The sequence below is a fragment of the Equus przewalskii genome, chromosome 19 (genome assembly GCF_037783145.1).
Source record: "Equus przewalskii isolate Varuska chromosome 19, EquPr2, whole genome shotgun sequence".
In the NCBI taxonomy this organism is placed as follows: Eukaryota; Metazoa; Chordata; class Mammalia; order Perissodactyla; family Equidae; genus Equus; species Equus przewalskii.
In genome coordinates this window covers 34,322,672-34,336,562 of record NC_091849.1, presented here as the reverse complement: position 1 = coordinate 34,336,562, position 13,891 = coordinate 34,322,672, and the positions used below count along the sequence as shown (strand labels likewise).

General features: G+C 51.1%; 1 protein-coding gene across 2 annotated transcripts; it reads left to right on the top strand.

Moving 5' to 3' along the window:
- The first annotated feature begins 226 nt into the window (after nt 1-226).
- UQCC2 (ubiquinol-cytochrome c reductase complex assembly factor 2) lies at nt 227-13,889 on the top strand. Of its 2 annotated transcripts, none has more exons than XM_008540618.2 (4): nt 227-638; nt 10,000-10,074; nt 10,947-11,016; nt 13,707-13,889. In XM_008540618.2, the coding sequence occupies exons 1-4, from the start codon at nt 501-503 to the stop codon at nt 13,832-13,834; spliced, it is 411 nt and encodes a 136-aa protein (XP_008538840.1). In that variant the 5' UTR covers nt 227-500; the 3' UTR covers nt 13,835-13,889. The 2 variants fall into 2 exon arrangements, with proteins under 2 accessions (XP_008538840.1, XP_070440536.1); XM_070584435.1 differs by having other exon boundaries at nt 454-638; nt 13,676-13,889.
- Nucleotides 13,890-13,891: the final 2 nt, after the last annotated feature.

Below are 13,891 nucleotides of genomic sequence, written 5' to 3'. Positions count from 1 at the left end.
GAGCTGAGGAGCACTAAAGCAGGAACTGTGGCAGAGTACCAAGTGGTGGTGACACGTACAGGTGCTGTGAGGAGAGAGAAGGGTGGGGGTGCGAACCACGTGTGCGTGCTACGCGATTAAGTTCAAACACATCTTCATCGAATAACAGGTATTTACATGCAAATATATTCGCTTATGCAAATCAGCAGAGGTCTCGGAGGAGGCTTTTTCAGTCTGGAGCTTGTGCAGTCATTGAAAAGGAGAAGCAAAGCTGTCCCTGGGGTCCCCACATCTGACTCGCCCCCGGGATCTGGGCTGGTTCCAGGAGGACGGAGACTGAACGAGCTCGTCTCGCAGAGACAGGCGAGCAGCGCCCCCTCCCGGAGAGCAGCGGGGCGCCCGCGACGTCGCGCATGCTCACTCCTTCCCGCCCCGACTAGGAGGGCTGCGAGCCTCAGTGCGCAGGCGCCATCTGTCCGCGCTGACTCCTCCCTCAGGGGCGGGGAAAAGCGGGGCCCAAAATGGCGGCCAGCCGCTACCGGCGTTTTCTTAAACTCTGTGAGGAATGGCCAGTGGACGAGACCAAACGGGGCCGGGACCTGGGCGCTTACCTGCGGCAGCGGGTAGCACAGGCCTTTCGGGAGGGAGAGAACACCCAGGTGACCGGACTGTGGGGTCCGCCTGCGGCGGGGAGGCGGTTGGGGCGAGGGGAGGAAAGGACGAGGCAGGGGCGGGACCCTCGAGCGGGCCAGCGTCGGACCTGCGCATGCGCGCGCCTTGCCTCCTGGCCGCACGTGCGCGCTGGCCCCTGGTCCCCCGGGAATCGTCGGGAGCGAGGACTCCGCCGTCTCCTCGGTGCTCTCCCCTGGCTGCACCATGGAATTACTGGACACGCGTTTTAGAAGCCTAGGTGCCTGGGACCCTTCAACCTTACTGAACCAGAATCTCCGGGGTGGCATCTTGGCCTCAGTGTTTTCTCAAAGCTCTCGAGATGATTCCGCGTGAGGGCGGGGGCGAGACGCACAGCACCAAGTGTAGCGGGTGACAGTCGCAGGCTTACTCCCCTGGCACGGTGCCCTTGCCTCGCAGTGTTCTGCACTGACCGAGCTGATCCCCAAGGAGCTCTGCAGGGCCCCCGCCAAGCCTTCGTGTGCTTCCGGGGCCCCTGTACGCCCCGGCAGCAGGTTTGGGTTCTCAGCCTCCACCCCTGTGTGTGTGTGAGTGGGAGACCTACGTTCTTGCTCTGCTCCAGGTTGGTGCTGCAGCGGCTCTGGGATTCATGCATTCACATAGCACATTTCTACTGAGCGCGCACCATGTGCCAGGACCTGCGCTAGATGCTGGAGAGACAGCATCGAGTTGGACATGAGGTCCTGTCGGCGTGAAGTTTGAGTTTACATTCTAATTTAGGACATAGTAAGCAAGTAGACGTATGCAAGACAGTTTAGATAAGTACCATGATGGATACAAAACAGAGTAGCATAATAAAAGGGTAATATTAGTAACGTTAATCAGATAAGGCCTTATTGAGGAGGTGACATATAGATGAGAATGGTATGTTAGAGAACAGAAAGGAAGCCAGAGTGACTGGAGGGTAGTGAGGAAGAGGGAGTTTGCTAAGAGCTGAGGTCAAAGGAGAACAGGAGCCAGGCACAGGAGGGCCGTACAGGCTCTGGTTGGGAGTTGGGTTTTATTATAAGGCCAGGGAGAAGCCATTGGGGAGGTTTAGTCAGGGGACTGAAGTGACCTAACTTACTTTTTTAAAAAGATCACTCCAGCTGTATATGGTGAATGGGTTATAGGCGGCAAGAACGGAGACAAGAAGCCTGCTCTGGTAGCCCAGGGAAGAAATGGTGGCTTGGCTGAGGGTGGCAGCACAGCAGATGGAAGTGGCTGGATTCGGGTTGCAGTGTGAAGGTTTCGTCAACAGGACTTGCTGATCTATTGGATGTGGGGTAAGGGAAAAGAGAGGAACCTAGGACAACACCTAGATTATTTTGGCCTGAGCAGCTGGGTGGAAGATGGTGTCATTTACTGAGATGGGAAAGACTAGAAGAGCAACAGGTGGGCTGTGGGAAGAACGTCTCGAGTTTGGAGTTAGACGTGTTAAACTTGAGATGCCAAGTGGCCTGACTTCCAAGTGGAAATGTCAAGGAGGCCTTGGGATATTTGCCTGGGGTTCAGGCAAGAGCTCAGAGATATGAAATGAGATACATAGACACATAGCGTGAAGAAATGACTTGCAAAACTTGGCCATGACCTATCAAAGCAGGAACATATTTTCTTACAAGTGAGCCCAACACAGAAGCAAGCCAGCTCGCCTACTGGAGCAAGAACATGCCCAGTGGCGGCATTGTAACCAGATCGCTGATTGGGTGGAGGGCATGGATGGTGGGCATGGATGGAGTGTCCGGCCCAGGCTTCTGTGGGGAGGCTGGGGGGCTTGCACTACACTGAGGGTAGTGCACCTCACACCTTTTACAGTGCTCTGCACTTGCCCGAAGCGTAAGGATCTTGAAGGCAAGAATCATGCCTAGTCCCAACTCTGCAAGTCCCAGAGACTTTCTAGGGCCCTGCTCCCTGCTTGTTTTAGTGTGAGCTTCCTGAGAATAGGGATGGTGCTGTTGTCTTTCTCCCCCAGTTTTTAGTCTAGTTCTTGGCACATAAAAGACACTCAGTAAACGTCTGAAGGAATAGATAAATAAATGATTGGTTATGGCTCATAAGGCAGAAATCATTTGAATATAGTTGCAGACGCAGCAGAACTAGATGGAGAGAAGTAGTGAAGAGTGAGAAGGGGATATTTCTGTGTCCTGAGTTTGAGAGGTTACTTTGCGCGGGAACTGCAGGAACTGCAGAAGAGGGACCTCACCTGGTCCTGCCCACGAGGGAGCTTACAGTCAGGCAGATCCGTGAGCCACTCTGAGGAAATTCAGGCGGTGAGACCGGCCAGCAGAGAGGCCAGCAGAGGCTCGCTCATCAAGGAGGTGAGAGAGCGACGGTCACCTACTTGACTGTTAGCGTAAGAGGAGCCAGAAAAGGAAGGCAGAGCTTTGTCTTTGGGAGTTGTCATCCTCTGTCATCACCTAGGGAGATAGTTCTGATCCGTCGGAGGCCCACACAGATTTGAGTCATGGCTGCAGAGGCAAGTCATGGCTCGGTTGATGGTTGCAGAGTGGCTGATGAATGTGTCCCTGGCAGAGTGAGCCAGTGCGTCATGATGGCAGCAGGCGCATCACTCAGGACCACTGTCATGCTCCCTCATCCTCATGACACCTAAGAACTGAGTGCCTGGGCTTAGTAAATCTTTGTGATAATTTTGGGAGGCAGCAGCACCTTGCTGGAATTGAGAACAGCAACGTGAGTCACTCCCACTGACACCCCCGGACCATTTACAAAGACCTGGAGAAAGAAAGGTAGTTCTGATAGACTCCTCCTTGAGCTGGCAGCCGGCGGGTGTTAGACCCGGTTGGCTGATTGCTGTGGATCTCCCCCTTGGTTATGCCAGTTGCCAAAAAGACAGGACTGGCGGGGGTGCAGCTCTGTTCCGCAGCCTTTTGTTCCTGTAGAGGAGAGAGGCAGCAGTCGTCTTGGCCTCTCAGCTTCCTGCATCTTGACAGTAACGCTGAACAAATGCAGGGCACTCTTTTGCATGCATGATCTCATTTAATTTAATCCTCAGTGCAGCCGAGTCAGGTAGCCCTGACTATTCCCATTTTACAGGTGAAGAAACAAAATCCAAAAAGTACAACAACAAACTCGGGGGCCCTTGGAGTTCAGTGGCAGGACAAGACAAGGAGAATCAGGCCCAGCTCTCCCGGCCCGCATCTGGAGTTGCCCCCTGGCTGCCTGTCCTTCCTCAGTGGCCGCTCCTCCCGAGTTATTTCTTGTTAGAAAGGCCTCACTATCAAGCCACTCCCTTCCCCTCTTTCCCTGCTTAAACGCTTTTGGACCATGGACAGTTTGGATGAAGAACTAAACAGCTCCCTGTGTTCACCCACCTGCTTCTCTGCCCCGGGCTCTACCTCCCCAGGGTGCACGGGAAGAAACATGGTCCTCAGGTGGGACAGCAGTGCAGAAAAGCCAGATTCACGAGAAAGCACATTGATCATTCAGACTCAAAAGCGGAGTACAAAATCACTGCCATGTTCGTTCCACCTGAAAGTGCCGTTTGGGGAGTCTCCCCGTCCACCCTAAACCCACTGAGAGGGAGTGATGGTGGGAAGCAGGAACACACAACACCTCTTACACCCTCCATCCTGTTGTGCAATTTTTTTCAAGTTAATGCTTATGGATTTTACTCCCTTCGAATACAGTTTCCTGAAGAGAACACGTGTTACCTGCAGCCCGGGAGCTTAATAAAAGAATCGTGGCGTGGAGCAAGGTGCAGAACAGCTGTAATTGTTGACTTCAGTGCAGAGAAAGGAGCCGAGCCTTCTAATGAGCTCATTAGGGGCACAGGCAGCTCCCTAAAAGACCCCTGCCTGTACACTAGCACCCACTTAGCCAGCATGGGGGCAGCTCTGAGGAACAGCCTGGAAGTGCTGCCACCCAGGAAGGGCTCACCCCCCAGAGAGTTCTTGTAATTGTATTGTATCCAGGTTTCAGTAATGTTGGCCCTGTTTGAAAGGAGTTGGACTTTGAGGTTTGCAGTAATGTAAATGATATTTCTAGCTCCTCAGAGAACAGAGGTTTTATATGGTGCTGTTTTCTCTGCCATCCAATTGAGGCCCAGTCTTTGGCATTCCTCAGGGTGGCGGACAGCTAGCTCCACTCTGCGTGGCCCGCGCTGACGGCGGTGACGCCATCTCAACATTGCGCACCTGCCTCATGTGGGCCCCCTGAAGTCAAGTTTTTGAGGGATGGCCTCAGAACGGATTACGCCATTTTGTAATAATCTTGAACCCCTGCTGTGAAACAGGAGTTGTGAGCAGAACCATCTCAGAGGGAGTACAAACATCTCCATCTCTTTTCTCTGCTGCTTCTGGATGGAGCTAAAGTGAGTTCAGGCAGTGTTTAGACGAGGGGATGTGGTTTTCCTGCATGTGTAAAGATGTGGTGCTCCTCCCAGAGGGTAAATTACGGACCGCTGTCATTGGATCTCCACTTCACTCAGAGATGTTCGAGTCTGCCTGTTGCCTCCTGGACAAGTGGCGGACAGCTTTGTGAGGCCTTCGTTGTCCTCTGGTCCTTGGCCCCAACCTCTCTTTTGCTTCTCACCACATCCTGGCACATGCTTCTGCCTCAGTGAGCGTATCTTCTCATGCCTCCCAAATTGGCCATATTATAAGTGGTTCTTAACCTTTGAGAATCTAGTGCACTGTGGACACCCTCTCGCTCCCCAGAAAGCCCAGACACACAGCTTGCCAAGAATTTGCTGGTGTCCCAGCCCTTGAAGTACTCCTTGGCTCGGCTTCAGACTCTGCCTGAAACATCCTTGTCCCCCTGCCTTCTCGAGCCTCCTCTCAGGCGCTCCTCTGACTCCCATCCGCCCAGGCCCAGGTCCAGTTCGGAAGTCTACACTCCTCAGAGTGAGGGCCTCTGGCTCCCCTCACTCTGAACTGTCACCGCAGTGAAACTCAAGACCTTCACCACACCTGCCCTGCCCGCAGGCCTGCTGACCTGCTCCCACCTCTGGTCTCCTGTGACCCTGGCACTCGGTTATGCACTGCCCCGGGCCGTGTTTGATTTTTAGTGCATGCATGTCTTGTCTCCTCAGCTTGATTGACAGCTTCTCCAGGGCCAGGGTTGGGTCTCCCGTCTGTCCCTCCACAGCCCCCTGGCAGAGCACTCTCCATAGTAGGTGCTCAAGAAATAGATTTGCAATTGAATTGAAGGGAATAGGCTCCCATAACGGAAGGAACTCATTCCAGAAGTTCATTACCAAGTCATGAAAGCCTTTTTTCATAGATCCTCCTGGACTGAATCCAGCTCTACCTTAATTAGCAAAGCAATTTGCGACACCCTTTCCCAAAAGTGCTTATGCGTCCCTTTGTGTGACTAGAATAGGGGCTGCTGTACCAATTGCTGTCACCACCCAAAATTCAATTTTGAAAATCGAAAACAGTGCCTGCGGCAGTGATGTAGATTTGTATGTATAAAAGTTTAATATGGTAAAGAGAAATTTACTGACGACTGAGCAGGGGAAATGCAAAAGGAGCAAAAATAGAGCCATAAAGGACACTTTGTCAGTTGAACATCTATTTTATTCACATTTAGGGAGCAGAGCTGAATTTTTCATAATGTCCCACTGCTACCTTTTTCAAACCCAGTGCCTCTGTTAGTCCCAAAATGTCCATAATCTCATTAGGTGTGAATGCAAAATCAGGTAATTTAAAGCTTGTATATAAGAATATTTCTAGAAGTGCACAGTACATTCCATCAGGAAAACTATATTTCAAAATTCAGGAATGTTTTTGGTCGAGTCTGAATAAAGTGTAGGATCTAGGAATGTGGTGAGGCTTCTGGAATTAGACAAGTATTTCTACTGAGGTTCTTTTAAGTAGTAAGCAAGACAGTTTCCTAGTTGCCGAGCTTGGGTCGGGTGCGACTAGGAACCCAGGATTGGCCGTGGCCCTGTCTCTTTTAGGCCGTAATAACTCAGCTAGAGCCTGGCGTACCTCACTCCCGTGTCCCCTGAGCTGCTTTTGCAGCCTTATGTAGTCACCACCTCACTTCATATGGGAAGTTGGGTGACAATTTCATTTTTGGGTGCTTGGTTGTTTTTAGGGGTTTGGTTCCCTCTCAGATTATTAAGGGAGCTCCAGGCATTATGTAAAATTTCTAGGAGACTGTCTCTTTAACCCTGAGGGAATTTAAGAGGTTGAGGGAGCCCAGAGGGCCACTTTGTTTTTCCCACTCAGACCCTCTGTTGTTTGCTCTCGCAGGAGCAACGCTCTGCAGTGGTGACCCTGACGTCCCTCTTTGCCCCTTCTCTGTGCCCTGCTGCCCTGTCAGAGATGGGAAAAGATGGAAGGAAGAGGACCCCCTGCTCACCCCCTGGAGGGTACAGTAGGAGGTGGCTGAGTGGCCCTCTGGCGAATTCTCACCGCTGGAGAATTTGGAGGAGAAGCAGGAGGGGACCTTGCGTTGCAAGGTTTCTGAGGGTGGGGATCTGGCGGGAATGCAGGTTTGATCAGGAAGTGGTGTCTTGGTCCCGCGGCAGCAGTGGGAGCCCAGGAGAGAGGCGCTAGGAGGAAGGCAGGGCCTCTCCTAGGAGCTTGTTGGGAAGGTAGCTGGATGGTGGTAGGAAGGGAAGGTCCAGATGAGTGGTCATTAAGTAAAGAACGGGGGCAGCAAACGGCTGCTCACTCGGCAGAGACCAAGGGTCGGTGTCTGAGACCCGCTGAGCCCACCGTGGAGTGACGTGAGTGCCGGGAGCCATCAGGCTGAGATCAGAGGGGAGCTTCAGCAATTTCTGGTCCCTTCATTGCTTCCGTCTCTGGCCGTACCCGGCAGTCACACCGCAACTCCCATTCTGAAAATGTCCTACCCGCCATCCCTGGGCAGCCACTTATGCTGGTCCTGTGCCTGGTGAGCCTCGACTTCCTGCTCGTCACTCCCGCTCTTCCTTGGCCCCGACCCTCTGGCTGGCCTTCCCTGGCTCCCCTGGCAGCTGGAGGGGAGCCCCCAGCACCCTTCATTCCACCGTTACCGGGACTGTCCTAAGCTGTCCTCTGTCCCCCTTGGAGTTTGTGAGGGAGAGGCCTGTGTTTACTGCTGCAGCTGTTTACTGCTAGTAATAGTAAGAAAAACTAATCACCACATTCCCCTGTGTTCCAGGCCCCGGATTCAGAGCAGTCCAGGCACTACCTCGTTTATCCTCGCACCACCCTCAGAAATAGGGACTATTGTTATCTTTTCTCTTAAAGGTTAAGTTGGCCAGTATGCTTCAAAAATGTCAAGACTTGAAAGACAGAGAGGCCGAGGCGCTGCCCCAACTGAAAGAAGCAGCTACATGACTGATAAAGGCAGGAGGTGATCCTGGGCCAAAAGAATTTTTTTCTTTAAAGATTGTTACTGAGACAGCTGGCAGAATTGCACTGTGGATGATGGACTAGATGAAAGTGTTGTATCAGTGTTAAATGTCCTGAATGTGATCATTGAACTGTGGTTATGTAAGAGCGTGTCCTTGTTCTTAGGAAATACATACTGAAATATTACGGAGTGAAGGGATGGATGCCCCAACTCGCTCTCAGCTGGAGCAGAAGACAGATACAGACAGACAGAGACAGAGCGATCAAGCAAATGTGGCAACTTTTCTAAAAGTCTCAGGGGAGATTGAGTTTTTTGCCCAGCATCCCATAGCTGATAAGTGATGGTGTCAACTCAGGCCGTTGACTGCACTGCTGTCACAGCTGTGGAGGCCCAGTACACAGGGCCCAGCGTGCTGTAGGTTCTCAGTGCATGTCTTTTAAATTTATGAGTGAGCACGTGTGCACAGGCATGAAAAGAGCAAGCAAAAGATGCAATGCACAGTTTTCTGATGTTCTTCAGAACTTCGTGAGGGGGTTATTCTTCTCCTCGTGTCTTGTACCCTCTGTCTTCTGTGTGAGCTCCTGGTCTTGCATGCCCTGCTGAAGACGTAATCTTCAAAATGCTTTCCTCCCAAGAGCGTGCTGCAGAATTCTGTTCCAACTGGACTTTCCCTGGAAACGCTGCTCAGCAGGGAGTCAGAACTCAGTCACCAGCCTGGAGTTTTCCATCCATTGTTTCTTTCACCCTTAGCCCCAATCCAAATAATGCCTTTGATTATTATTCAACAAACACTGGCTCCCTCCTCAGTCCATTGTCCTTTCTTTCCTGATATGGCTGGCTGGGCATTTTCATGACTAGTGACGTGAATCCAGAGATGGATCAAGTAGAATGAAAGGACGCGGTCGTCTTTTTTGTTTGCTGTAAAGTGGGGACCTCGTTTGACACATATGGAGGCAGAAGTGGAGCTGCCTTATTAAAACGCTTAACCACTGATTTATTTATGCTCTGCCTTCTTCGAGAAAGGATTTAAATTGGAAAAAATCCATCATTTGAATTCTGGGAGAAAACATAAAAGAGAAAGTTTTGTTCTGGGGAGCTTTCAGAATTCTTGGCAGAATACTGTAAGGAACTATAGATATATCCTAGGAGGGGAAACTGAGAAGAGGTGTGAGGGAGCGTGTTGCTAGCTTCCCTGGGACCCCCAGCAGGGGCACCGCTGTCTCAGGCACCCCGAGTAATTTTCCCCTTTCTGTTCGCAAGGCCGCGGCGTTGGGGCCTTGTCCTTTCCAGCAGTACCTAACTGGACTCTCCCTCCTGGTTCTCCTCAGTGCACCTCTCTCATCCTAAAATACTGCTCTCTTCGTGTTTCCTTGTAAAATTTCAGCTGCTGTCCACTTAGCACAGATGAAAGCTCAGATGATTTTTTACCTTTCATGAAAGAATTTTTATTTAATACATTTCATATTAAAGGTTTAACTCAAAAAGCTCTTTCTTTTTCTCCTGCCAGGCTCTTTGACCTGCATGTTCAGGCCTCGGCCAGGCTGGCTGGTCAGAAGCACAGGTGGCATTCCAGCCGCCTCTGCCTTGCCATGCTGTCCCCTCCGCCAGGAATGTTCCCCTTTCTTCCTTCTGCTCCCCAACTCCTGTCATCCTTGAGACCCAGCTTAGTCTCGCATCCGCCCCGCACTGACCGCTTGAGCCCGCGGGGAGCCCCCTCTGACTCTTGTTACCCACACTGCCCCAGCGCTCCCTCTCCGAGATGGGCCCTGCCAGTGTTACGTTTTCATTGTGGTGCACAGGTCACAGGTGCTCAGTAATCATGTGTTGCCGGTTGATTGAGCGGGCTTTTCTGCAGGTTGGGGAGCTGACAAAGGTGGTTTCTGGTAGCAGGAGCTGCAGGCTGAGTTTGCTTCCCAGGAGGGAGGGCTGGGCTGCAGGCCTGCTTCCTCTGAGGGCCTCTGTCAGTGGGGTCCTCCCTCAGCTGCAGACAAGGTGGGAGGCGGGGCTGTATGCTCACTCCCTCGGGGCTTCTCTCTTTTCCAGATTGCCGAGCCTGAGGCCTGTGATCAGATGTACGAGAGTTTAGCACGACTCCATTCAAACTATTACAAACACAAGGTGAGTGAGCCGCAGTCTTTATAGCCCCAGCTCTCTGACTGCAGACGATCAATGAGAATGAGTGAAAATCTGATTATGCAATGTTTTATACAGAATTGTGGTTTTGCTACTTTCAAACGCAACCAGTAATTTCAACCAAGCTAACAAAGGTGCCTGGTAGAGGTTTTGAGGTCCCCTAAATAAGAGCTACTTATAATTTTGAGTAAAAACCATTATTTGATATGCCAGTATGTCTTCTGGGTGTGCCTGACAACTGCCGGATCTTAGACGTATTTTCCCATCCACTCTGGTGGAACTGGTACTTCCCCACACTCACTCTGGTGCTAAAGACAGGGTGATTGGGAAAGTCCCGTCAGACAGGGCTTGGCTTTTCCTTGGCCCTGACATGATGACTGTCAAATTCCATTTAGCGTGGCTTTTCCCAGGCTTGGAAAATGTCCAGTAACTCCCCAGATATACATGGCCAAGTGCCTAGCTTACAGGGAAAAGGAATTTCTTCTAAATCCTCGAAACTCAAAGTGTGGCTTGTGAGCAGCAGCACGGGCATCACCTGGGTGCTGGTTAGAAATGCAGCATCGTGGGCCCCACTCAGCCCTTCTGAATCCCAGCCTGCGTTTTCAGAGAGGGTTCATGTGCATTGAAGTTGGAGCCGCCTGGTTGAGATACCAGTGCTTGCGAGGCCAAATCTTTGACCTCCAGGTGGCGCTGCTCTCCTTGCCCGGCCGCTGGCTTCAGGCCACCCACTGCCCAGAGAAGGCCAGGGACTGCGGTTAGAGAGCAAGGCTTCCCTCCAGGATCGTCAGGTCTCAGGTTGTGCTGCAGAACTAACCTCTCCCCTCCCTTCTTTCTTCCTCCCTGGCCCGTGTGTCCAGTACCCTCGCCCCAGAGACACGAGCTTCAGTGGCCTGTCGGTGGAAGAGTACAAGCTGATCCTGTCCACAGGTATTGAAAGCACAGTTGCCTTTCCTGGTTGGTTTGCAAATGATTCTTTGGGTTTGAGTGGCCAAGGGGAATTGTCGAATAAGACAGCATTGCTTGATGGAAAGTCTTGTGGAATAGCCCAGAGGAAATTCTGAAGCTACAGGGCTCATGCCTTTTGGCCAAAGACTATGGAGAAGGTCAGAGGCATTATATAAAAAAAGAAAATCCATCTTTAGAGCTTTTAAGTTCAAGGCTGGGCAGCAGGGAACCGAGGGAATACGTGTTTGCCAAATGGAAGTAGTTGAAATCAGGATGGAAGGAAAATAATTTTATTTTTATGGTCCTAAGGGGGCTTTATAAACAATGAGGGTTTTAATTGAAACAAAAAGCCATTCAGTAAACGTGTATGGGAATATCCGCCTAAGAGTTCTCCAACCCAGGGGATGTGGTCTGTGGGTTACATACAGGCTTAACTAGGTAGGTTGGAGTCATTGGTTACTCCAATTAACCAGGAAGGAAATACCCTGCCTAGGCCACTCCCTCCTTGCTTCCCCATCTCCATTGTCACCGAAGGGGGAGCCTGGGTTGAAGTCGGCAAGTTCTGGAAAATTACTATTTTTAATGCCAAGGATACTGTATACAAAAATAGGCTAACCTTTTCTGGGAAGGCATCATCCTGAAACATTCACCTTCTGGTACTCTAGAAATTTCTCTTTCCTATTCTTGTGGCAGCTTTCAGGAACTAAGTGTTGGGGATTTGGCCTTCTAGAAAGCTCTCATGTTCTGAGCAGATTAAAACGTGGTAGTGTCACCTGCTATTGTGTCTCAAGTCTGTTCCTATTTTTATTACAGAACTCTCTGGAAAACTGGGGTAGAGATATTTTGGCCAGGCAGAATCACTTTATTGGCAATTAAAAATATATATATATCAATTTATTCCCATGTCTGTGGGCCCATGTAGTTACCAGCATTAATGCACAGTGTCATTGTGAGGGCCTTGGAGAGTTTGAGCCAAGTTTGAACTTGAAATTCCAAGTGAGAAATTAGAATGAAGCTAAGTTGCAGAGGCCCGAGGCTCTGGCCCCTTGGTTAACCCTCTGTGAGTCGGGGGGAAGAGGCCGCAGCGGACGAGGGGAGCTGGAAGGCTCCCAGCCACGGGCCTGGGCTGCAGGTTGTTCTGGCTGGGAGTTCAGCCCCAGGAAATCTGCTGATAATTTGTTCTCAGAGCAAGCCTCCTGTTTTTGTTGCGACTGTGTGGAATAAGCTTACCGAACATTTCCTCTGACGGGGCAAGAAAACACCTTGCCGTGTTTGTAGTGAGAGGATTTGAGGCCCTGGCGAGTCTGCAGTGTGGCCGCAGTCTGGGTCCCGAGTGTGTCCATCCCGGGCTTGCGGCCACGGGAGACTCTAAAGGAGGCCTCATGGCTTACAAGTGGACAGGGAACCCTCCGCGTCTGAGTTTGTGCCCCACCAGAGAACCTGGACTTCTGGAAAAGTCCCCGGGTGGGATGCTGGGCTTATGGCTTGTGGCTGAGGCACAGTACATGTCCTAATTCAGTCAAGAGCCCACTGACAATAATGTAAGTTACCTTTTTGTTCAGAAAAGTTACTCTTTTTCTCCAGAAATTTTGTTAATAGATGAAAATCCAAGCTATGAAACTGAAATATTACGTGAAAATCTAAATTTAAAACACAAGTAAAAGTAGGTATCAGAGAACTTGAACGCTAGAGAGACTTTAGACCGGTAGTTTTCAACTGGGGGTGATTTTGCTCCCAGGGGACATGTGCAGTGGCCAGAGACACTTTGAGTTGTCAGAGCTAAGGGCAGGGGTGGCACTACTGGCATCTAGGCTGTGGAGGCTGAACATCCTACAGTGCACAGGGCAGCCCCACAACAAAGAAGTGTCTGGCTCAAGAGGTCAGTAATGGCAAGACTGAGAAGCCCTGCTTTGGCTCCTTTGGACTGTGTGCGTGTGCGTGTTCGTTCTCAGACAAGGGCCCCACTGGCTCCCTCCAGCTCCCTGCTGCCTTCATGGCGGTGACGATGGCCACATTTTCTTGAGTGTGGTCCAGGTGCCAAGCAGGTGAGTGCCACTAGTTCCTTTCATTCCCACAACTTCCGAGACAGGCGTTTTTATCTCCACTTGACAGAGGAGGAACCCGAGGCCCAGAAGGTGAAGACATTTGCTTAAGGGGACCGGGACCCACTGGGGAAATCTTGGGCAGGGATTCGGGCCCAGGTCCATCTCACTCCCTGGGGCCTGCTCAACTCCACAGCAGGTTGCTTAAACTCCCTCTGCCTCAGTTTCCACATCTGAGAAATGGAGAGAGTAAGGTCTGTGCAGTGCAGGCCAAGTTTTGAGAGAAAGCATCTGGGCCTGTGGGTTGTGTGGCTGACACTGCAGTGCCATTTCTTCACCCACTCGGGTGTAGCAGGGCAGTGAGGGCCCTGCTTAGATGCTGACTGATGCTTCGATGTGAGCAGAGGCCACTGTGAGGCACAGTCCTAGTCAACCAGTGCTCAGTCCACACCAGCAGTTATTTTTCTCTGACCCTATCTGTCTTGCTTATCAGAAGTTGGGTCTCCACTTCCCCTTTTCAGGAACACACTGAAAAGCGAGGCAAGCTTGTATGGCCAAAGCTCCTTGGGGCCAAGCTACATAATCAAATTTCAGATCAGTCTCTTTCTTTTTTGCCTTCCCCTTTTGCAGACACCCTGGAAGAGTTTAAAGAAATGAATAAAGGCATGTGGAAGAAACTGCAGGAGAAGTTTGCCCCCAGGAGTCCCGAGGAGAAGCCTAAGGCCTGGGCTCGGGCCTTATCTCGCCCACGTACCTAAGCGTGGAGTCCTGTATGTTGCCATCATAAATAAAACCGCCCTGATTTCCCCTGTCCT

What these genes read in the sequence shown, in the direction of transcription:
- UQCC2 (XM_008540618.2), top strand. Translation starts at nt 501, where the DNA reads ATGGCGGCCAGCCGCTACCGGCGTTTTCTTAAACTCTGTGAGGAATGG. An exon ending in GGGAGGGAGAGAACACCCAG is followed by an intron (nt 639 to 9,999) that starts GTGACCGGACTG and finishes TCTCTTTTCCAG; the next exon opens with ATTGCCGAGCCTGAGGCCTG. An exon ending in CAAGCTGATCCTGTCCACAG is followed by an intron (nt 11,017 to 13,706) that starts GTATTGAAAGCA and finishes CCCCTTTTGCAG; the next exon opens with ACACCCTGGAAGAGTTTAAA.